Here is a 25,568-nt window from a genome sequence, read left to right on the forward strand (position 1 = left end):
CAGAATATTGAACGTGTGCAGGTATAAATATTCATAAATCCCTAATTAAACCTTGTTGCTTTAACCTTGTTATATCATGACAATTACTGTACATTTCAGAACATCATACTGTAGGAAGGATATCTACAGAGATGGTACAAAACTGAGTGGGAAAATGAACTGTGGGCTGCAGAGTCTGCAAAGGAATTTGCACAGATTAAGTGAATGGGCAAAAAAGTGGCAGTTGAAGTATTATGTAGAAAAATATGAGATTATTCATTTTGGTAGATAAAATGGAAGTAAAACATATTTGATTAGTAGGGAACTAGCGCATTATATAAATTTCATGAGATTTCATTGAAATAATTTCTAACCTGTGTGTCCTTTTAAAGAATATTGATGTTCTCCAATGCTATTAGGGAACTAGCGGCATGGATTTCAATTTTCAACAATGTGACCCCATTCACATCCGGGCCATGATCTTAAAGTATAATATCTTGTGTGCAGGTGCAAGCTAAACGGTTGGCCACAGAACAGCAGAGAAAGGCTTTTTATGTTGGGCATAATCACTTAACATCGCATACAGGTTGCAGCAGGGTAAAAATCAGTTACCTCCTTAATTCTTAGAACATACAAAATAGGAGCAGAGCATTCAACCCCTCGAGACTGCTCTGCCATTCAACAAGATCATGCTTGATATTCTACCTCAACATGATTTTCCTGCTGAATCTCCATATCCTTTGATTCTTCTAATGTTCAGAAATCAATTCATCTCTGTTTTGAATGCAATCGATGACTCAGTCTCCACAGCTCTCCAGATGAGAGATTTCCAAATATTCCCCATCTTCTGAGAGAAACAAATTCTCCTCGTTTTGGTCCGAAATCACCCACCTCATGATTTTGAAATTGTGACCTATGTTTCTAGACTCTTTAGGCAGAGGAAGCATCTTTCCTGCATCTATCCCATCAAGCCATATGAGAACCTTGTGCGTTTCATTCTTCTAAGCTCTGGAGAATAGAGGCCAAGTCTACTCAATATCTTCAATATTGTGTTCAGTTTTGGTCGCCCTGCTATAGGAAAGTGGTCATTATACTGGAAAGAGTGCAGAAAAGATTTACAAGGGTGTTGCGACTTGAGGGACTGAGTTATAGGGAGAGTTTTGACAGACTAGGATTTTATTCCTTAGAGCATAGAAGACTGAGAGGTGATGTTATAGAGGTGTATAAAATCACGAGGGGCATAGATAGGGTGAGTGCACTCAGTCTTTTTCCCAGGGTTGGGGAATCAAGAACTAGAGGGTATAGGTTTAAGGTGAGAGGGGAAAAATTTAATAAGAACTTGAGGGGCAACTTTTTTTACACAAGGGGTATTATCTATGTGGAATGAGCTGCTGGAGGAAGTGGTTGAGGCAGGTACAATAACAACTTGTAAAAGACAGTTGGACAAATACATAGATTGGAAAGGTTTAGAAGGTTATGGGCTAAGTGCTGGCAAATAGGACTAGGTTGGATGGAGCATCTTGGCTGGCATGGACCAGTTGGGCTGAAGGGCCTGTTTCCGTGCTGTATAACTCTGTGACTAATATCTCTTTATGTAAGAGCTTTGCTATCTCAGGAACCAGTATGGAGAATCTTCACGAGACTCCATGTATAACAAGTTTATTGTTTTTTTGGAAAGGAGACCAAATTTGTACACAGCACAGCAGACGTGGTCTCACTAATGGCCTATATAATTCTAGTAAGCTATCTTTACTCTTGTACTCAGATCCTCTAGCAATAAAGGCCACATTTTCCTTTCTAATTGCCAGTGTCATCTGGATGTTACCTTTCAGTGACTTGTACACAAGGGCACCCATGTCTCTTTGGACATCAACATTTCCCATTCTCTTACTATTTTCAAATGACTCAGCATTTGTTTTTTTTCCTAACAAGGTGGATAACCTTTCATTTTCCACATTGTACTCCATCTGTCATGTTACCCACTCACTCAGTCTGTCTCTATCCCTTGAAGCCTTTTTGCATCCTCATCAGTATTCAAATTCCCGCTTAGTTTTGTGTCACAAGCAAACATGAAAATATTACATTGGGTCGTCTCGTAAATTTGGAATAGTTGGAGTCTAGGCACTGATCCTTCTGATTCCCACTGGTCACAGCTTGCCAATGTTTATTTCTGTTCTTTGTTTTCTGTCTGAACCAGCTCAATATATTACTACTAACTCCATTTTGTTTGCCAACCTTTTTTGAGGGATGTTGTCCAATGGCACATGAAAAACCAACTATAGCCATATCTCCTCTATCAGTTACATCCCCAAAAAACTCCAGTCGATTAATCAAACCTGAAGACAATCATAAAGACATGTTGCTCAATTGTATTATTATTTTGTAACTATCATGATGCCATTCCTCATTATAGATTCCAGCATTTTCCCTTCTACCATTGCCAGCCTAATAGGTCTGTACCTCTGTTTTCTCCCTCCATTCTTTATGTAAAGTGGGTCACATTAGCTGTCTTCCAGTCTGCAGGAATCATTCCAAAATCTATAGAATTTTGAATCTCTAGGCTATCTCTATCGCTGTCTCTAGGGCTACCAACTTTGAACATTGTTGGGATGTAAGTCATCAGATCCTTGGGATTTCTTGGTTTTCAGCCTCATTAATTTTTCTAGTTTTCTTTTACTAATACTAATTTATTTCCTCATTAGTACCAGACCCTTGCTTCTCCAATGTTTTAGGGAGGTTGATTTGTCTTCCCTGAAGTCCAACACAAAATAGTTATGCCGCTTGCCGAATCCACTTTATAAGTTCTCCTGTCTGTAAGGCATTCACATTTCCCCTCACTAGACTTTTCCCTTTTACATACCTATAGAAGATTTTAGTCTGTTTATGTTTCTCACTAGTTTAGTTTCATATTTGATTTTTTTTCTTTCTTAATCAATTTTTTTAACCACGCTTTTCTGAAGTTTAAAATGCTTCCAGTCCTTGGGCTTATTGCTTTCTTTGACAGTTTTACAGCTCTTTTCCTTAGACTTAATACTATCTCCTGTTCGACCACTTTTCTGTCATATTTTGGTGCTTAAAGGAATGTATATTTCTTACAAATCATGCATTATTTCTCTAAATATTACTCATTACTTGTCTCTTTAATATAGTTTCCCAATCTACCACAGCCATCTTGTCCCTTGTATGTTCATAGTTTCTTTTGTTTACATTGAAAACCCTGATTTCAGATTGAACCATATCACTTTCATATGTAATGTAAATTCTGAAACGTAAACAGAAAATGCTGGAAACACTCAGCAGGTCAGGCAGCATTTTTTTTGGAAAGATAAACAGTTAACGTGTCAGAATTGAAGATGAGAGAAATACAAGTTACTTTTCAGGTGGGGAGAAGGTCCAGAAGGATGTGTCAAACAAAGGGAATATCTCTGATAGGTGAGTCCAAATGGCTTAATGGGGACAAGCTACAAGCACATTAAGCTTTGTTTCTATAACGTGTTGTAAGTGGTGAAGCTGTGGGACATTTCTAGCAGCCCAAAGTATACAAATAGAATAAGAAAAACTGAGCCAACATGATGACAGGCAGAAATGACCAGCTCTGAGACAAAGAAAGAGCGAGCTATGTAAAGTTGCATAAGGTAATATTGACTGCTGCAGACTGCAACATGCCCAGGTGGAAGGAGAGATGGTGTTCCTCAAGTTTGCATTGGCTCTCATTGTAACAGTGCAGGAGGCCAAAGATAGAGAGTCAGAGTGGGATGGTGAAGTGGCAGGCAACTTTCAAAGTGATCACTCAACGTAGAGGAGGTCAGATTGTGAACATTGAATGTAGTATACTAGATTGGAAGAAGTGAAAGTGAATCGCTGCTTCACCCAGAAGGACTGTTTGGGTCCCTGGATAGTGGAAAAGGGCGAGGTGAAAGGACTGGTGTTGCATTTCCTGCAGTTGTGTGGGAAAGTGCCACAGGACGGGGACTGGTTGGTGCGGGCAGAAGAGCAGACCAGAGAGCTATGAAGGGAGCGATCCTTGCAAAATGCTGAAAGGGGTATAGGGCAATATGTGTTCGGTGTTTTAATCTTTTTGCAACTGGCTGAACTTGTGGAGGATGATCTGTGTAAGGTGGAGGCTGGTGGGGTGGAAGGTAAGGACCAGGGGAATTCTGTGCATGCTTTATCCAGGAGGAGAGGGGGTGAGGGCAGAAATGTGGGAAATAGATGATATGTAAAATTCTTTCATTTTATGGTCACTCTTTCCTGGGGGTCCCTTTACAATGAGATTATCACTTAACCTTTCCAATTGTATAGTACTGGCTCTAAAATAGCCTGTTCCTATTCTTTAACATATTGATCTAAAAATCTCCATTACAGAAATTTATTCTCCACATTAGTATTGGTTAGTCTATGTGTAGTTTAAAATCCCCCCAGCTAACTGTATTTCACCCTGTTACACACACCACTATTTCCTCTGTATTGTGGCCTACATTACAACTACTAATTGGAAGCTATAAACAACTGCTCCCAATGTTTTCTGCCACCTGTTGCTGCTGAGCTCTGTACAAACAGATACCAGCCCAGTACCTAACCTGATGAGCACTATGTGGCTTTTTCTGAGCCTTTGGCCCACCATGTCCATTCAACCAGCAAGTGCCTATTTATACAAATCCCATTTTCCAGCATGTGGTCTAAATGTAAACATGGGAATGGGATAGATAGGCACGAGTTTAGGAGGTGATAAATTTAAGGGTATAGGGAGGAAAGGGAGGTTGAAGAAGGTACAGAGGGGAGTTGCAGTTTTATTTAAAGGAAGCAGGTTCTGCTGGTAGTTTTGAAATAGAGCACCTGAAAACTCGGTCAAATACGTGCTATGCTGAATGTTCATCACATAAATATTCTGTTTGTAAGAGCAGGTCATACTGCTATCCTGTGACAAGTGACTCTTCTGAAATGCTGAAACCTTCCACCATCATCTGCAAGGCACAAATTGGGTGTATGATGGAATGCTTCCCACGTGCCTGGATGAATGCAGCTCCAACCACTCTCAAGGAGCTTGACACCATGCAATGTGGTCTACAAAATGTACTGTAGTTACACTAACAGCACCTCCCAAACTCGTGAGAAGGACGAGGGCTTCAGACACATGCAAACACCACCACTTGCAGGTTCTGCTCTAAGTTGCACACCACGCTGATTGAGAAATATATTTCCATTCCTTTATCATCTCAGGGTCTAAATCTCACAACCTCCTCCTAACGACATTGTGGGCATACCAGAAGCTTCAAGAGTATGGCACATCACGACCTTCTCAAGCAATGCCCTCATCCTAGAAAATGAAGCAGTAAAAAAAAATAGTGATTTGGAGGTCTGGAAGGGAATGGGAAGGTGGAGCATGGTGGTCTAGTTTCAGAAGAAATTGGTTCAGGGGAACAGGTTGTGGGCCATTTGGGCAAGATGAACTGGGCATAAGGAATGAGAGAAACTAGAAAAAGACATGGGATCAGGGCTAAACAGGATAGGACATTTTGCTTGAGAAAAGTGAAGCATTTGTTCAGATGGCCACTGTCTGTGACAAAGCAACTTATGACCTTGCATAAGCTGTGGGTGACGTTTGAAGGAGGCAAAGCAGGGATGGGAATTTTGGGAGTTGGTCGGTCGTGCAGAAGCTATCTGGAGAGTAGCCTTTCACCCATAGGATGATCCTGAAACAGTAAACAGTTTGGGCACTGGAGTGTGTAGCATGATGTAGTTGAGACCCATCTGGGATGATGGCCAAATCAGTTGTGTGTATGAGTGCAGTTGGCAGTTTATAAATGAATTGAAGAAGATTTTCTTTTCTCGGGAATATTTGGCAGAAACTGTGATTGGAAAAATTAGTTGGTAAATATGATGAGATGTCCAAAGGAGTAATTGGTGATGGCTTTATCTGCTCACAGAGCCACATGAGAAAGTAATACAAGGACGAAAATGTACTTTTTTAAAGAAAAAACTTGTGTATTTTGTTCCTTACAGGGGTCCAGGGAAAAAGGTGATGCAAGTGTCTGTATATTTAATTAATTGCTACCATTTTGTTCCATACTTTTAATAAATGTTTCTGTTGATTTTCTTCTGCTTTTCCATCTTATGTCCACTGAGAGAAAATTCACCGTAGACTTTTGTCCAATTTTTTTCCCCTTAAAGCTATATTGCCTCTAAGTTCAAAATCCTTTGAGGTGTTTTCCTCACATCTTGAGATAGTTCATTGCTTTGATGTCAATTGTAACCAATCTGTGTATATGTGAGAGGAAGTCATATTGCCTCCATGCTATGATACAGCAAGATATCTTTTGGAACAGTTCTGTGGCTGTAGTAATCCCCTCTGGACCAACCTGCAGAAAATTATGTCCATTGTTTAAGTTGAGCAGCATCTCAATATTTTCACCTGTTTTTATCCAGGTTTGGATAATACGCAGCAGTGGGTGGGGCTTGCTGAAATGACATCACATTGACTGACAGCTAGTTGTGCTTACTAAACAATAAGTATTAAACTTGAGGGAGGCAGATAACTGCATCCAGTCAGGGGTGCAAATAATGCAAAAATCAAGAAATTGAGGTAGATGCTGTGATTTGTTTTTATTTTTTTTTAATTTGAAGGGTTGATTGGCAGAAGCTGAGCAGGCTTGCAGCTTGAAGATGAATTTCTAGTGCCTGAAGCCATACTAAAGTCTGCTCTGAATTAATACAACTTTGCAACCTTCAGTAAACAGAGTAACTTATTTTCTCCTATTTCTTTGTGTATATTTAACATTGTGTTACTGCTTTGTGATTTAGTAGGTGACAAGCTTTATTTGCATAGGTTTCTTCAGTGTAGTAACCAATGGTTGATGTTAAAAGAATTAATTATATCAGCAGTAAATACCACACTACAAAAGCATTTCATTGTATGTGAGTACTTTTTGATTTTTGATAGATGGGTGAAACACTAATCTGAGCTCCAGTCAACCAGACTAACAATACTAAGGGGACTAACGATCCCTTTCTCCTCCCAACCAGAACAAGGAGAGGGTTCCCCTTGTCCTCGCCTACTTCCTCCAGCCTCCACGTTCAAAGGATCTTCCTCCATCATTTCTGTTACCTTCAATAGCATTCCACCATCAGACTTATCTTCTCCTTCCTTCCAGCTCAGCATTCAAATGGAATTGCTCCCTCCATAATTTCCTGGTCAGCTCTTCCATCAACCACTTCCCTTCTCAGGGCATTTTCCCATGCAACCATAGGAGATGTAACACCTGCTCTTTTCCCTCTTCCCTTCCCACCATCTCGGGACGATTCCAGAAGAAGTGGCAATTTACTTGCACTTCTCATTTACTCTACTGTATTCTGTAATTACAGTGTGGTCTTCGCTACACTGAAGAAGCCAAAGACTGATTGGGTGACTTTGCAGAACACCTCTACTTGGCCCTAAGAAACTCCAAGCTTCCATTCACCTGCCACTTTAATTCTCTGATCCGCTCCCAATGTCTTCGGCCTCCTACATTTCTCCAACACTACCCACAGTAAGCTCAAAGAACATCACCTCATCTTTCATCTGAACACTTTGCAGCCCTTGGGACTTGATACTGAATTTTGGGTAATATCTCTCTCCCTCTCTATTCTCCTGCCCCCTCCCCCTCTCTGTAACTCAAACACACTTATTTTCTCACTTTTCCTGTTCTGATGAAAGGTCATTGACTGTGTACCTGTCCCTATGAACAACCTTCGTGTTTTCAACAATTCTGATTTTGTTTCAAATTTCCAGCATCTGCAGTTTTCTTGCTCCAATGATTAATGTTTTGATGCAGATAGTTTGGACATGCATATTTTTATTTGTAAATTGTAGCTTGGATGCCACTGTGTTAGGTACACTTGGCAACTGCAGCAAGCTAACTTTTTCCACAGGCGTTCATGATTCACAGGCATGGTGGCCCCACCTGTTCTGTTTGAAATCTCTTCTACTGTTCTTTTAAATGAGGGAAAAATGTATTTTTTAAGAGATAACATAGTCTTTTGAGTTTGAAATTTGTGGTACTGCTGAATTGGTCTTAGTAACTCGTCCAGGTTTCTTTTAGCATGGAGTAAGATGCACCAATGTTCTTTTAAACTGTTCTCTATAAAAGTTAGGTTTGTCATTATGTCATAGTTAAACTGGATTAGAAGGTTGGGTTGCAACAAAATGCAAAATTAATATTTGCAAATAGCTGCAATATCTATATATATTTGAACTGAGGTATTTTAGTTGCAAACTTCAAGAAACAAAGGACTGCAGATGCTGGAATCTAGATGATTCTACCCCTACAGTTTCATATATTTCGCCACTAATTTTCACCCAGCTCTCTGATATTCACTTGGACTATCTCCGATACCTCTCTCTCCTTTCTCCATCTCCATCTCAGGAGATTCCTTATCCACTGACATCTTCTACAAACCCACTGACGCTCACAGCTACCTTGATTACAGCTCCTCTCACCCTGTCTCTTGCAAGGATGCTATCCCTTTCTCTCAATTTCTTCACCTCCGCCACATCTGCTCTCATGATGAGGTTTTCCACTCCAGGACATCAGAGGTGTCCAACTTCTTTACTAACCATGGCTTCCCCCCTACTGTGGTCGAGAGAGCTCACACCCATATCTCTGCCATTTCCCAAACCTCTGCCCTCACCCCCACCCCTCCCAGACCCAACAGGGACAAGGTCCCCCTTGTCCTCAGATTTCATCCCACCAGCCTACATATCCAACACATCATTTGCTGCCACTTCCACCATCTCCAACGGGACCCCACCACCAAGCATATCTTCCCCTCCCCATCCCTTTCAGCATTTCACGAGGACCACTCTCTCTGTGACTCCCTAGTTCACTCCTCCCTCCCCACCCATCCCACTCCCTCCCTGGGGACTTTCCACTGCCCCCACCATAGGTGTAACACCTGCCCCTTGACCACCTCCATCACCTCCATCCAGGGACCCAAACAGTCCTTTCAGGTGAGGCAGAGATTTACCTGCACATCCCCTTATATCATCTGCTGCATTCAGTGCTCCAAGTGTGGCCTCCTCTACATTGGTGAGACCAAACGCAGACTAGGTGACCGTTTCGTAGAACACCAATGCTCTGTCCATAACCGTGATCTGCATCTCCCTATTCCCAGTCACTTTAACTCCCCCTCCCACTCCATTACTGATATGTTAGTCCTCAGCCTCCTCCACTGCCAGAAGTCCAAACGCAAACTGAAGGAACAGCACCTCATTTTCCGTCTTGGGACCTTGCAGCCTAACGGCATGAACATCGAATTCTCCCACTTTTAGTAAACCAACCCCCCCCCCCATGCCTTTTCTTCCCTTTCTAGCCTATCTCTTTTATTCTCCTCACCCTTTTTCCCCTTCCTTTTCCTCTCCTCCTCTCCCCCTCTCCCCCCATGCCACCTGCCTCCTTACCTTTGACCCATCCCCCGGTGTATCTACTCATCTACTCTCCCCTCCTTCCCCGCACCTGTCAATCACTATCTCTGACCTGCATCTACCTATCACCACCTTGTGCCCACCCTGCTTCCCCTCTTTTGTCCACGTATCACTGCTCTGTTTTGCACCCCCCCCCCCCCCCCCATATATTGGGCTTCCCCTTTTCTTATCTTCAGTCCTGAAGAAGGGTCCTGACACAAAAGGGTGTTGACCATCTGTTTTTCTGCACGGATGCTGCCTGGCCTGCTGACTTCCTCCAGCATCTTGTTTTTTAATTGTAAACTTGATTTTTATGTTCCTGTGAATGAGATGCTTTGTCTGACAATAATCTAGATGACAGCATGAGAGTTCAGGAAGACCTTCACATTAGCTATTCTTGGTTTGAGACTAAATCTGTCAGATTGACCAGACTAGGTAATGTGACTGGGTAGATCTGATACGACCCAGTCACATTACCTGGCTGACTGGAGAATTAAATTTCTCTGATTCGTTAAGAATGGTGAGCAAAGTGTTTTTATTTTGTTGCCATGATATGTTATAGCAGCATTTCCACTTTTAAAAGTCAGAAAGCAGCTTGAAACTGAAGTACAGCCAATAAAAACACAATAAGAATAAGTGTGATTTCCCTTCCCTGCCAGCCACTGACTCTCTCCCACCCCTCAAGCTTCATGACTACCACTCTGTGAATGAACGTACTTGGTGTTTTGAATATTGGAATATTTGCAACTGAACACAAGTTCACCCTGTTATTCACAGGTGCAGTGGGTGGGTATTGCCAAGGATGTTCCTTCTGGTGAAGTAGGCACAAGAGATAGGATGGCCTATTTCTATTCTTTTTCTCAGTTGTTCATATGTGAGCCAAGTGCACATGACTTGTAGAAATATGATCTGAGCTGACCAGCTGGTTTATTGGGCTAGATTTCAGATCATGACATTAATAAATAAGCATTTTGTATAGCATAGATATTGATCTTTTACCAGGCAATTTATTGAGATTTTAAAATAGTGAACAACAACTAGAAAATCGAAAATACAATAATAGACAAATATAGCTTGCAGGTTCCTGTGCTGCTTTCCATAGGCAAATCACTTGATTAAAATTACAGGTCCAGTTGTACCAAACTAACCACTATAACAGCAATCCTCCTGCTGGGTACTCATATTTCCTGTGATCTGAGGAATGCAGCTTAGTGAACTATGCATTGGGGAATTTGCATAAAAGAAACGTTGAGAAAATCTGGGGCCAAAAATATAATGGTTTACTGATACAAATGACAAATCAGGAAGAATATTTTTACCCAGAGAATAAGCATGTGTAGGAGAAAATGAAAGAAATCCTACTCAGTGGGAGAATTGGTGGGCAAAATGGGAAATGCCTCATATGCAGCATAAATACAAAGTCAGAATAGTTGAACCAAATGTCCACTTTTAATAATGTTAATTTTATGTAAGATTTTTAAACCATATTAAAGGAAAAGTATAAATTCTGTAAATGTTCCATGTGGAAACATATAGCTTTAATTTGAAGCTTTCAGTCAAAAAACTTAAGACATTAACCACTAGTCATCTGATGCTTATAATTCAATTGTTTGATGATAAGAAGGCTGTAAAACTGATGGCATTTATTTAATTCTATAGATTTCCATTTACATAGCTTGTGTGTAACAAATGGAATAGTGGCTGTAGACTATTTCTCTTGTAAGTTGCTAATTGGTTACATTGCAATTGAACTTGCTGTTGAACAATACTATGTTGAACTTGACTCCTGAAATTTAGATAAACTTAATGTTTAAGCAGCTCAGTTTTTTTTAGTTTAAATTTTTATCTGTAGTTAAATATAAGTAATAACTTGTCAATAGTGTATAGGCCCAGATGTTGCTAGCAAAGTAATGATAAATTTTAATAGTGACTTTTTTATTAATGTATAAATCAGTCAGCAGGTTGCGACAAGGAACATACACCCAGTAAGTAACAAATAATTTCAAGATAATGGTTTAATGAGCATCACTGCATTGTTAACCTCATAGAAACAGTAGCTCAGCTTCAACCTTGGATTTATACATTTAATTTAAAAGTATGAGCTAATGTAGTCATTAATACAATGCTAATAATTGTTAATGCAATATATAGAAAACAAACAATTTAAATCTGGTCATTCTTGTGTTCAGTCTTTCTTTCATTTTTGTACCTGAGCTGACTTTAATTCACCACCTTTAATGTTTTCTGTTTTTTTCCCACCTCTCAAAGATGTGCTAATTGGCTACTATACATTGCCCCTTAGTGTAGTTGGCTGTCAAAAGAATGAAGGAGACTTGATGGACGAGTGAGAGAGATTACGTTTTAGATCTACGAGGAAATAAGAGGAGGGGGAATGACGCTGATAGGATTGCTCTGCAGAGAGCCAGCATGGAACTGATGGGTTGAATGATCTTCTGTGTTGTAATTAAGTTCTGAGCTCTCATGGTACTATTAATAGCTTGCAGTTCAGCAAATAAGGGCAAAAGAAAACTCAAAGTGCAGGATATAGTAAAATACCTAACAGTGTACATCATACCACAAGGTCTTTCACTCCAGGAGGCTTTCATCCATTATTACTATCTGGATATTTGAGCTTTGTAAGTAGCATTCTCAGCAAGCTATTTTGATGTTTTCTGTACAATGTTGCATCAATATCCTTATGTGTTCAAACCATGACCTTGGATAATTTGAACATTCATGATTATTTGTGGTCTAGTCAGGAGTTGGTTTCACAATTATTTATATGAAATTATGTAGGCAATGAGGATTTGACTGGAATGCAGTCTTTTCATTCTAAATTACTTGCTTAATTCAAACCAGTATTAATTTAAATTGTTAGATAAATTCCCATTTTCTATTTCAATTTATTCATTCACAGATTGGAGGCATCACTTGCATTAATTACCCATCCCTAACTGCCCCTGAGCTAGGTGGTTTGCTAAGCCAGTCATGAGGGCAGTTAAGGGTCAACCACAGAGCTCTCTGTCTGGTGTCGCACTTGGGCAAGAGCGAGTGAGGCTGAGAGGGTTTCTTAGAATCACAAGAGTCTGCAGATGCTGTAAACTGGAGTTAGCAGTTTACAAAAACAAAATGCTGGCAGAACTCAGTGGGTCAGGCAGTTTAGCTAAGTAACCCAGCTGCCACAGTGGGATTGATACTCATGTCTCTTAATCAACAGGCTTCTAAATATTGTCTAGTAACTCAACAACTGTGTTGCCTTATATTTTGACTTATTTATATTGTGACTTATTTTCACTATTTTTTAAAAGTAACAATAACCAGAAAATTATCAGTTTCCAAAGCAAGTAAATAATGACCAATAAGCTATTCTTTCAATTAAACTGGAAAGATACCCAAATGGTTCACATGCACTGGTTGTGCTACTTGCTGCTGAATGCTTTATTGCAGTTACATACCGCATTTACATGTCTGAATAATTTTGTCCTCTACTGCAAGAAATGACTTGGACCTCCTAGTACTGTAAACTCTGAAGGTGGAAACAAATCCCACAATTGTTTTTCAGTCATTGAATTCTCTAATACAAAAACAGAAGATGCTAAAAGTCAGGTAGCAGTTGTGAAAAGAAAAACAGAGTTAACTTTAAAGGTCATTGATTCTTCTCTACAGAAACCTGCTGACTAATTCCAGCAGTTCCTGTTTTTGTTAATTTCAGATTTCCAGCATCTGTAGCTTTTGCTTTCTGATTGAATTCTCCAAACTGTGCTACAGATTGTTAGATATTTTAATAAATGCTGAAGTGGGAAATAACTTACTATGATAGCGTGTAGATTATCTCTTTCTTCCTCCCTAAAAGCAAAACCAACTGTATCTGTCACATGGTATCCTATATTTTAGTTACTATGTCACTATTCTCTTTATTACACTTTCTCCTGTATAACTCTAACACAATTGTGTTATATACAGAAAAAAATGTAGATTTACTTGTAAATGCATGTTTTAAGGAAATAGAAATGGTTTAAAAACAAGAATTCAATTTCCATGTCATTTTCTTTGAGCCCATTTGTTCAGAATATCTGAACCACATGGCCAGAAAGGGTCAGTGTTTGGTTGCCTGTCTCTGGTGGAGCTGGTCTGTCTTGTCTAATGGAAATAATAACTAGCCAGTTGTGTAGCTATGGGGAAAACTGTTTCAGTAATTTTTGGAGAAATGTCTTAGCTACATTCTTTCAATATAGCTAAATATATTTTGCATATATATTTACAAAAACACTGCGCCATGTAATTGTGAAGGAAGTAAAACACTCGAGTGTTAAAATAACCCCAGACTCCACTTCTTTACTTGTATGGTGCAGATGCATTTGGAAGTTGCATGCCCATAAAAGTCTTGCTCAGTTTACTAATCATAAATTGCAAAAGCATCTTCATTTAGCTGCTTGTGGACAGCATCAAGTTGACTGTTTTCTTCCATTTTTGCAATTGGCTTTTATGCCCCAAGTTAATGTGTAAAATCAATATTGCTGGCCCTGATATCAGATACTCCCTGAGGTAGTAAGTAAAGTGCAGAATAGGGTTTGCCTTTATTGCCTCCCCCTCCCACACCCCTTTCTCCCTCAACCCCTCCTTCCACTTTGTTTCTCTAGAAAGAATTCCTTGCAGACATCTGTTGTAGAGGATGTACGTTAGACAGCATGTTACTCTAGCAGAGTTAAGGACTTGGGAAAGGGAGGAAAATAGTATCAGTACAATGCTAAGGTACATTCAAAGAACACTAAAACTTGGCTTTTTAAAATTTCCTTTCCACCTTCTTGCTTTCAGCGCAACCTACAACAGCAGTGAGTTTTTTCACCTTGTTGTATCTTGTGGCCATGACTCTTAACAGTTTTTAACTTTTATCTTGAAGGTCTGTTGGAGGAACATGGCTCAAGAAACCAACCAGACTCAAGTGCCTATGCTGTGCACCACTGGCTGTGGATTTTATGGGAACCCACGAACGAATGGCATGTGTTCTGTTTGCTATAAGGATTTTCTTCAAAGGCAAAACAATAATGGCAGAATCAGTCCTGGTAAATACCTTCTTGCTTTTTAAAAAAAATCTAGTATATAATTCATTCCATTTTGAAGTAGTATGCACTAACTCTTTTTTTGTTGTCGCTTTTGGTTATCATTTTCATCACTGCACTCCTAAGTTTCAAAAGCACGCCCACTTTATAGAATCCAGTACCACCAGAGGTATTACCTATTGATTTGTGGCATATGAGTTCTGTGATGTAGTTGGATACCAAGAAGATTTCCTTTAATTTGACTCACAAAGTAACTCCCACTGTGTTTTTATCTGATTATGTGCTCTACTTAGTTACTGTTCAATTCAGTGTTCTAAAACTTAAATATTTAACTTTGTACGTTTTTGTCTACGTTTAAAAAAAATGCTTTGTTCGAATAACTGGTTTCAGTTTATAAGTGCTAGGTTTTGGTTTAATAACCTGCTGCTGTCTAATTTTAGCACAGGGTATAATTTCATTATAGTTCTGTCAAACCGATGCCAACGAAAACAACAGCCCTTGTCTCTACAGTAATGAAATTTTACATATTTAATTTGCATTCAGGTAATACTTAAAAAAGAATTCCAGGTCCCCATTTGAAATTTCTGACAGTTGCACATTGATTAGATTGGCTTGTTTACACTGTCTGCTGACATGGGTTGATTGTCCAGGATATTCATTGAAGAAGTCACCTATTAGAACTGTTAAAACACATGGAATTCCTCTTCCCTCACAATGAAAGAAGAAGAATAAGAGAGGAAGATGCAGGGTGTTTTTTGTTTCGTCAAGCATTTAAGTTTCTATGACTTAGATTGTGGATGCTTTACATAATATGTAATGAGAATTGTCTTATGACATTACCATAACTTACCTTTTTATATCCATGTCCTTTGCGATACTTCAGCACAGATTCTTCTACGTGCAGTTATTCCAGTGCCACGTTATCCCAAATCATCAAATGTCACTTTCCGTAAGATATTGGTGCTATGCATTTTCCAGTCATCATGGTTAAGAGTTCTCATCTGTGACTAATTAGCATTAAGACATACTCTGTTAAAGAGTACTTTAATGTTTTGATCTTATTCTTGGTCATTCTTGTGTTTTTTCTTCTACATTGGCGATGAACGTTCTGGCAAGGTCAGAATTAGGTTACATTGTAAAAATGCACTTAGATATTGCAACTGATGTTTAATCTTTGTACATGAGGTGAAGTGTATTGCAAAACTTGTAACAGCACTTCTCCAGCAGCAGTCAGGAAATCAGTTACCAGTGCAGGAAATTACATCACCCAGTGAATTAAGCCACCACATTTCTAAAGGAATTCATCTATTAAAGTTCTTGACATGAACAATATTACCCAAGTCCAGCTGTTACTGGGGTAATACACTATAGTTGCTGTTTTGGTTCTTGGCCTTTATGAAAATGTATAGGGATTTCTTGGCAGAAATGGGGAATAATTTAATCAGCCCATAATTATGTAAATAACTGGTGAGTGCCCACCTTCAAAAGTGTGGGACTTTTGGATAATATCATTTATGATGAATTATTTTTCACCTTTCAATTTAACTAAAGCTTTAATTTCTATGGGCAGAGGAAATGGCATTATCAATTTTTTGCACTATTGGATGTGGATACAAGTACCTCGGCTTCTACAAGTCTTCAGATAGTAAAATTAATTGGCAGGGTTCCATTGAGAGTGGCCATTGTACTGGTGGTGTATTTCTGTTTACCCTTTAAAGGTAAGGTTCCTTGTCTCTTTCTGTTGTCTTTACTCCCTGAGTTGTGGAAACTGTATGAATTTTTTTTCTCGCTGTAGTGCTGTAGCATCTTTTTGGATCACCTAGGCCTATTCTTGTCTCCAGACCCATAACATATAAACATAAGAATTATAAACAGAGTAGGCCACTCAGTCCCTTGAGCCTGGATGTTCCATTCAATAAGACCACAGCTGATCTGATTGTAACCTCAACATTGTATTGTCACCTACCCTGAGTTACTCCTTTGCCTATCAAGAATCTATCTTCCTTGGTCATAAAAATTTTCAAAGGCCAAATTCATGGTTTTTGAGGAAGATAGGTTCCAAGGACTCGTGACCTTCTGAGAGGAAAAAATAAGTTTCCTGTTTTCTACCTGAAATGGGTGACTGCTTATTTTTAAATAGTGACCCCTTGTTTTAGATTTAACCAGAACAGGAAGCATCCTCTCCACATCTACCATTCAAGACCCCTCAGGATCTTTTATTTTCCAAACAAGTCACCTCTCGCTTACAAGCCTAACCTGTTCAACATTTCCTCAAAGACAACCCACACATTCCAGGTTTCAGTCTAGTTGTAAATCTTCTTTGAACTGCTTCCATTAAATAGGGAAATCAGTATGCTGCACAGTTAATGAAAATTTAAAAAAAAACTACAGATGCTGGAAATCTGAAAATGATAGAAATGCTCAGCAAGTCAGACAGCATCTGTGGGAAGATAAACCATAAAAGGTGACAATGGCTAACATGAGGGGACATAATTTTAAGGTGATTGGAGGAAAGTATAAGGGGGATGTTAGGGGTAAGTTTTTTTTACACAGAAAGTGGTGGGTGCATAGAATGCACTGCTGGCAGAGGTTGTGGGGGCAGATACATTAGGGACATTTAAGAGACTCTTAGATAGCCCCCCATTTCTCTATCATTCATGTGCCTGTGTGGGAGGGAAGGGTTAGATAGATCTTAGAGCAGGATAAAATGTCGACACAACATTGTGGGCTGAAGGGCCTGTATTGTGCTGTAATGTTCTATGTAATCATTTCAGCTCTGTGACTGATTTATCAGAATTGGAAAAGGGAGGGTACAAATAGTTTTTAGTAGTAGGGAAGGTGTGGGAGGGCTTTGCAGAACTATTTCTGGGAACATCTCTGATAAGGGTGAAACCAAATGACTTACTACAGCAGTCATAAACTCATTATGCTCGTCTCTGTTATGTGTTGCTAATAGCAAGGCTATGAGACGTGTCCAGCAGGCCAGACTACATTAATAGAGAAAAACTGAGCCAACATAATGACAGGCAGATAAGGCCAATTCCGATACAGAGAAAGAGTGCACTACCTGAAGTTGGAGAATTTGAGTCTGGAAGGTTGCAACATGCCCAGATGGAAGATGAGAGATTGTTCCTCAACCTTTTGTTGGGTCTTTTTGTAGCAGTCCTGCAAGCTACAGAGAGACGGGGCAGAATGGAATGGAGAACTAAAGTGGCAGGCAGCAGGAAGTTCAGGCTCTGTCTTGCCAACTGAATACAGGTGCTCCAAAACCAATTGCCTAACCTGCATTTGGTTTCTCCAATGTAGAGACCACATTGCGAACACCAGATGCAGTACACTAGATTAGAATGAATGCAGGTGATTTGCTGCTTCACATGAAAAGACTGTTTGGGTTCCAGGATGGTGAGAAGGGAAGAGATGACCAGTAAACAGTAAAACAGATGTGATCTCATTAGTACCTTATATAACTGAGGCGTAACCTCCCTACTTTTGTATTTAGTTCCCTTGCAATTAACAACATTTTGTGGCTTCCCTAATTACTTGCGTGCATGCATACTTGCCTCTTGCGTGTCTTGCACTAGGATATCCAGATCCGTTTGTATTTTAGAGGTCTACAAGCTTACACTTCCTCACATTGTATTCCGTTTACCTCAGACTTTGCCCCCTCATTTTACCTCACTATATACCATTGTAGCCTCTTTATGAGCTCTTCCAACCTACTTTCCTATTTATCTTGTGTCAACAAATTTAATTACCATACAAACCTTCATTCAAATCATTTATTTAAAATGTTGGAGCTGCAGGACCAATCCTTGTGGCATAGTATTTATTACATCTTGCCAGACAGAAAAAAGATCCATTTTATGGCTACTGTTTTTCCTGTTGGTCAACTTTCTAATCATGCCAGTATGTTTACCTCCTACACCACACACCATGAACTTTTATGCAATATTCTTTGATGCTGCACCTTATTATGTTCTTTCTGGAGAATTCACAACAATACATCCACCATTTTCCTCTTTATCCACAGCATGTTACTTCTCCAAAAATCTCCAAAATATTAGTCAAAATGATTTCCCTTTCACAAAACTGCATTGACTCCGATTGCTTTGAATTTTTCTAATTGCCCTGCCTTAATGTCTTTAATAATAGTTTTTGACATTTTCTCAATGATAAGCGACAGACTTGCCATTTCCTGCATTTTTGTTCCTCTCTTCACCATGGCAAGAAGCTGAGGCACTGGGTAATCAGACCTTTTTTCTATAATTTGAGCTACATGGACCATGAGAACAGGAAACCTTGAGTTTCATTAATTATCATATGGACAGTGCCAAAGCTATGCCAATAAGCATATGAAATGATGAGTTTAATATTGCTCATTGTAAATAATGTGTGTATTGGCGCATGGCTTCTGGCTAGAGTGTTTGCTATGTCTCAAGGCCACCTGCAGGACAGATATCAACAAGTTTGTCTCCAGGATCGACTGCTCTGTGGCCATAGGCTGTAGCACAATGGCCAGATTTGATTCTCTGGTCGTACCAAAAATGTTCCCTATAGGGCACCAACATAATGGATCTGGGGAAACATCCAGAGGATTCAGCTTTAACATAGAAGTCCAAAGGAAATATCATGTACAGGCTCTTAAGTTATGCAGTGGTTAAAGTAATAAAAACAATAGTTGAATGAGCAAATTATAAAAATTCTATTTCCTTTTAAGGCCATGAATATTCTAACTTCAGCATCAATGTCCAGTATTTTTATTGGAATACCTGGGAAGCACTGCCCATTTACAGGGCAATGTTGTGATTCCAAGGATGAAATTAGATGACCAGCATCTTGATCATCTTGCACATCTCTGTAGTAATATCCTTCCACCCTCATTTCTAGCTTTTAACTCTCATGTTAATTTATTTCAAATCTACCTTGTACATATTAATTTCCAACCCTTTTAATTTTAAGTGGCAATGTATTATTTAAAGAAAATCAGATTGCAAAAATGATATCAGCTGGGGATCTATCCAGTTCAAGGATTTATTAGATGCTACTTATTTTGGCTTGTTGTCAGAGCAGCAGCTGACCCACATGCAGATCTTGACCATGTTGATTTAGGCTGTGACAGCGACTTTGGTTCCCTTCTATTTCCTCCCCTTTTGCTTTCTGAGGAAGGAATAGATGATATCTGCATTGGCGTACAGGAGTGAGATAGATCAGCTGGTTGAGTGGTGTCGCAGCAACAACCTCTCACTCAACATCAGCATGACTATGGAATTGATTGTGGACTTAAGGACGGGGAAGTCGGGAGAACACACTAGTCCTCATTAAGGGGTCACTGGTGGTAAAGGTGAACAGCTTCAAGTTCCTGTCAACATCTCAGAGGATCTATCTTGGGTCCAGCACATTGAAGCAACCACAAAGAAGGCACACCAGCCACACCAGGAGTTTGAGGAGATTTGGTATCTCACCAAAGACTCTTGCAAATTTCTACAGATGTACAGTGGAGAGCATTCTGACTGATTGATTGCATCACTGCCTAGTATGGAGGTTCCAATATGCAGGATCGAAAGAGGTTGCAGAGGCATCATGGGCACAACCATTCCCGCCATCAAGGACAGCTTCAAGAGGTGGTGCCTCAAGAAGGCGGCATCCATCATTAAGGACCCTCACCATCCAGAACATGCCCTCTTCTCATTACTACCATCGGGGAGGAGGTACAGGAGCCTGAAGACCCACACTCAATGTTTTAGGAACGGCTTCTTCCCCTCCGCCATCAGATTTCTGAACGGTCCATGAACACTACCTCGTTATTCCTCTTTTGTTCTATTTGTTTATTTATTTTGTGACTCATAGTAATTTTTATGTCTTGCACTGTACTGCTGCTGCAAAACAACAAATTTCACGACATACGTCAGTGATAATAAACCTGATTCTGATTCCGTTTCCCTTTGACTGTCGCTGGAATAATAGATGGAGCATAGAAACTTAATCTGTGCAATCCAATCATTACAAATGACTTACAGAAACTGAATTTAAAATGCATAGTTTCAGAAATTGTTCCTCACTCGTTGACTTACAAAATAGTTTATATCCTTTTGACTGGGCTAGTAGTTGCTTTACACCATAAAATGTATCCCAACGAGGAGGAAAGATTCAGAGCAGGGAGCAGATATAAGGGAAACAGTAGATGTAATATATTTGGACTTTTGAAGAGTGTTCAACAAGGTACCAAAGTTGGCAAGAAAAGAGCTCGAGGTATTGGAGGTAGCATGGATAGAGGATTGGCTGACCAGCAGGGAGTAGGGAACTGGAGGCCATTTTCAGGTTAGCAACCTGTGACCATTAGAGTGTAGAAGGATAGTACTGACAGTGCAGCTGTTTATAATTCAATGATTCAGCAGAAGTAAGCAAACACCCTATAGCCAAATTCATGGATTATACAGAAGTAGATGGGAAGGCAAGAGGATTATACAAACAGTCTACAGAAAGATACTGATAGGTTAAGTGAATGGTTGAAACATTGGCAATGGAGGAAAATGTTGGATAATATGTCGTTGTCAATTTCGAAGGAAGATTCATGAAAATATTATTTAAATGGAGAAAGACTGCAGGTAGCTGCAGCACAAAGTAATTTGGGAATTAAGGACAACTCATACGTGAAACAGAAAACTAGCGTACAGCTGCAGCAGATCATCGGGGGCAAATAGAATGCTGTATTTTATTTGAAGGGGTTTAGAGTATAAAAGTAGAGGTGCTCATAACAATTGTACAGGCACTAGTGAGGCCACATCAAGAGTACGACAGACAGTTTTGGTCACCATATTCAAGGAGAGAGACTTCATAATTGGAGGAAGTTCAATTTGATGAAAGATCAACCAGAAATGCTAATTCTGCTGTTTTTTACATATGCTGCCTGACTGGTGAGTATTTACAGCATTTTCTGTTTTTTTTATTTCAGGTTTCCAGCACCTGCAGTATTCTGCCAATAGCTGGATGATTTTATTTTAGTGATGTTAATTGAGAGATAAATGATTGCTGCCGGTAAGCTAGGGAGAATTCTCATTGTATACAACCAGAAAATGCTGGAAACACTCAAAAGATCAGGCAGCATCTGTGGAAAGAGAAACAAGAGTTAACATTTCAGGTTCAAGGCTCTTCAACAGGATTCTCCTTCCCAATATGAATAGAGCCTTGGGATCAGTGTAAATGTCTAACAACTGTGCTTTAACATTTCATCTGATAAAAGGTACTGAACTGGAGGGTCTGCCTTCTTTCACTAAGTATTGAGAGGATCGCACACCTTCTGACTTGGAAGTGCTACCACTGACACTGAAATCATATGACCATGTTATTCATGACATGATAGTAGAAGCTAGAAGCAATATATTAACCATTTTTCACAATACTATGTGTTACATAATACCATGTATAATTTATTCATATCTGTTCTTTTATAGCATCTGCCAACTTGAGCAGTTTAACAGATGTGTATCCTGTTCAATGCACAGAAGGAAACCCCCCAGAATTACCATCATCATTCTCCTCTTCCTCTACATCTGGCCATTCTAGGTAATTAAGCAGCTTAACTTGTGGATAGTGTATGTGTAATTTTAATCACTGTTTTCGTCTGGAACAAATCGGAAATATAAAAGTAGTATGTAATAATGTAGTAATTAGTACGTATTCATAATTAGCAAGTGTCTTATCAATTTTATGAAAGCAATTAATAATTTATTCCAAATGTTAGCAAAGGAATAGTTAATCAACATGTCACAAAGTGAGGTATGTTTACTTTTATTGGTTTCTTATGGTTCAATTCACTTCCTGTACTGTTGAACAGAACAAACATCGATAGTTCTGCATTCAGTTATGGATAGCAATGTCACTATGCCTTTTATTAAAAATGGCAAAATAATTCATTTTACTTTCTCTTATCCTAACTACTTTCTGCATTATGAAACTCTATTGCTCATTTAGTTGCATTTTACATGAACATAAGTACATTAGAAATAGGTGCAGGTCGGAATAGGCCATCCAGCCCTTTGATCCAGTTCTGCCATTCATCAAGATTATGGATCATTTTCCTGCACTTTTCCCATATCTCTTTATTCCTTTAATATCCAGATAATTATCAGTCTGTGTTTTGAATGAAGTTGATGAGCCTTTACAGCCCCTCCTGAAGGTAGAGAATTATAAAAGCTGGTGAAATTTCTTCTCATTTTAGTCCAAAATGGCTTACTCCTTATTCTAGACTCCTCTGCCAGGGAAATTTTCCTGCATTCAATCTATCATCCCTGTGTGTAAAAACAAAACAAAACAAAAAAAAAAAGTTTTAATAAGATCTCATTAGTTTACTCAATCTCTCCTTGTATGACAGAATTATCATGATTGGAGCCATTTAGTGAACCTTCACTCTGCTCCTTCTATGACAAAATATCTTTTTCTTTTAGCTAAAAAGACCAAAACTACACACAATACTCTAGATGTGCTCTCTAACCAAGACATCTGGCTTCTTACTTATGATCAGATCTACTTGTTCTCCTCTTCTCAATGTTCACCTTTCCCAATCCTACTGTTACTGCTCCGTGTCTATTTTCTTATTAAAGTGGCTTTAATCATTTTTATTAAGACAAGGATGTTATTAAAAATGAACACTGGCACTGCATGCTTTTGCCACAGTTAAAGTTTTTGTTTCAAGAATCACCTACTGCCTTTATTATGGTATTAGGGCTCTAAAAGTATTCATAATTCTTTGGGAAGAGAAGTTTATCTGAAAGCCAAATTCAAATTTCTCTCGTCTATGCCAACATACAAATGCATCTTCAAAGGAACTGTCTTTAGCTGTGTGGCATATTGCAGTAAGCTCAAATTAAATTTCATGTTTGCTGAAACACAAGATCCAGATAATTCGCTCAGTAGCATCTGAGCGTAGAAGTCTTGTGCACTCACTTAAAGTGTGTGTGTGTGAGAGAGAGAGAGGTGAGCAGGAGTGGGCCCTATTATCCTGCAAATCTGCATTTGACAAGATCATAGCTGATCTTTTGTCTGAACTTCTCTTATTCTTGTCCTTAATTCTCATGAATTCTATAAAGCAATCAAATAACTTTTTTACCGAAATGTTGATTGGAATCTGGAAAGTACCATCTGAGTGGGTGGTGGAAGCAGATACACTTGCAACATTTAACAAGTTTCTAGATGAGCACTTGGATTGCCAAGGCACAGAAGGCTGTTGACCAGCTGCTGAGAAATGGGATTTTGTAGATGAGCAGTTGATGGTTGCCATGGACGTGGTGGGTTAAAGTTCCTATTTCTGTGCTGTATGATTCAATGAAGTTATGAGAGCCTCAGCCAAGTGGCTCCTGTTGACACAATTTTTCTTATTTAAAGATCTCATTAACTAGGGAACATTTGGTATATAAAAAAAACAAGCCTAAGAATAGTGGGAATCTGGAACTCACTACATGAAAGGCTGGTGGAAGCAGAAACACTTGGCACATTTTAGAAAATTGTAGTCAGATGAGCATTTGAAGGACTGTATTTATAAGGCTGCAGTCCATGAGCGGAGTACTGAGATTAATCCATATTTTTTTGTTGACTGACCTGCCCTTAACAAGAAAAGCAACCATCATCTTCAGTGGAAAGCAAAGCAGCACAACCCCATGTTGTTCTGCAGATACTAGAGGTACTTTGGATAAATATCAGATAGAATCATAGAGTTGTACAGCATGGAAACAGGCACTTCAGCCCAATTCATCCATGCCAACTAAGATGCCTATCTAAGTCAGTCCCATTTGCCTGTGATTGGCCCACATCCCTCTAAATCTATCCATGTACCTGTCCAAATCTTTTTTAAATGTTGTAATTGTACCTGCCTCAACTACTTCCTCTGCCATGCTAATAAGCAGAACTCACCCGAGACTTGAGGGAAGAAGATATAAACAGAGAATCTCTTTGAATTTAATATGTAGAAAGCTCGTTCAATTTTTGGAGCCATACATCACGGAGCTGACCTTTAAGCCCACTGTGTCCATGCTGGCCATCAACTATCTATCTGTACTAATCCCATTTTCCATCACCCGGCCATAGCTTTTTACGCCATGATGTTTTAAGTGCTCATCTGCATAGTCTTTAAATGTTTTTAAATATTGCTGAGCATACCTGCTTCCATCTCTACCTTAGACAGTATTCCAGATTCCAACTATCCTCTAGGTGAAAAAAATTCTTCCTTGGGCCTCTCTAAACCTCTTGCCCCCAACCCTAAACCTATGTCCTCCAGCTTTAGAAACTTTTGTTATGATGAGAAGTTTCATACCATCTACCCAATCTATGCTCCTCATAATGTTGTGCATCTCTATCAGGTTCTCCACCAGCCAGCTCCACTCCAAGGAAAACAAACCCAGCCTATCCAGTCTCTCAAAGTTTCATCCCATGCAGCATCCTGATGAATCTCCTCTCTACCCTCACCCATTGCAATCACATCCTTCCTGTACTGTGGCAATCAGAACTTCACACAGTGCTCCAGATGTGGCCTAACTAATGTTTTGTGTTATACCATAACCTCCTGCTCTTCATATCCAGTGCCCCAGCCAGTGAAGACAAATGTCCTCCTTAATCGTCATATCTACCTGTGCTGCTGCCTTCAGGGATCCTTGAACTTGTGCACCAAGGCCCTTCTGTTTCTCAGTACTTCCCAGGGCTCTAGGTTCATAACTGTTCATCAAGGCGCACTGAAGATGTTCATACAGTGTGTTCTTGCAACCACTAAACAGCCAGATTATTCCATATGCATAGTACTTCCATAGCTTTTACTACTATTTAAACACTGGTTTAATAGGTAAAAGGGATTTGTGTTTCTTTTGCCACTAAACTTGTAGTAGGATACAGAGCGTTTTGTCAAGTTACCCTGTTAACAATTCTGAGATGTTTCCTCTCTCCTAAGTCTGTTGTAGTGGGATGGTTGCTACTGGGCTAATAATCTAGAACACTGGAATAATAGGAGATCAATAACCGTGGTAATTGTGAATAAGAATGAAAAATAAATTGCAGAAAAATAAATCACCCGACTAATGTTCTTTCAGAGGAATGCTTGTTGTACT

The 25,568-nt window shown here is 39.4% G+C and overlaps 1 protein-coding gene across 1 annotated transcript in view; it reads left to right on the plus strand.

Annotated features, from left to right (window-relative positions):
• zfand6 (zinc finger, AN1-type domain 6) overlaps window positions 1-25,568 on the plus strand; it is a 56,084-nt gene that overhangs the window by 10,557 nt on the left and 19,959 nt on the right. The window contains exons 2-3 of the mRNA XM_052040362.1: window positions 14,319-14,481; window positions 21,930-22,041. Of these exons, the coding sequence (XP_051896322.1) occupies window positions 14,334-14,481; window positions 21,930-22,041 (260 nt within the window). The 5' untranslated portion in view covers window positions 14,319-14,333. The remainder of the gene's footprint in view (window positions 1-14,318; window positions 14,482-21,929; window positions 22,042-25,568) is intronic.

This window comes from Pristis pectinata, chromosome 28 (genome assembly GCF_009764475.1).
Source record: "Pristis pectinata isolate sPriPec2 chromosome 28, sPriPec2.1.pri, whole genome shotgun sequence".
Lineage (NCBI taxonomy): Eukaryota > Metazoa > Chordata > Chondrichthyes > Rhinopristiformes > Pristidae > Pristis > Pristis pectinata.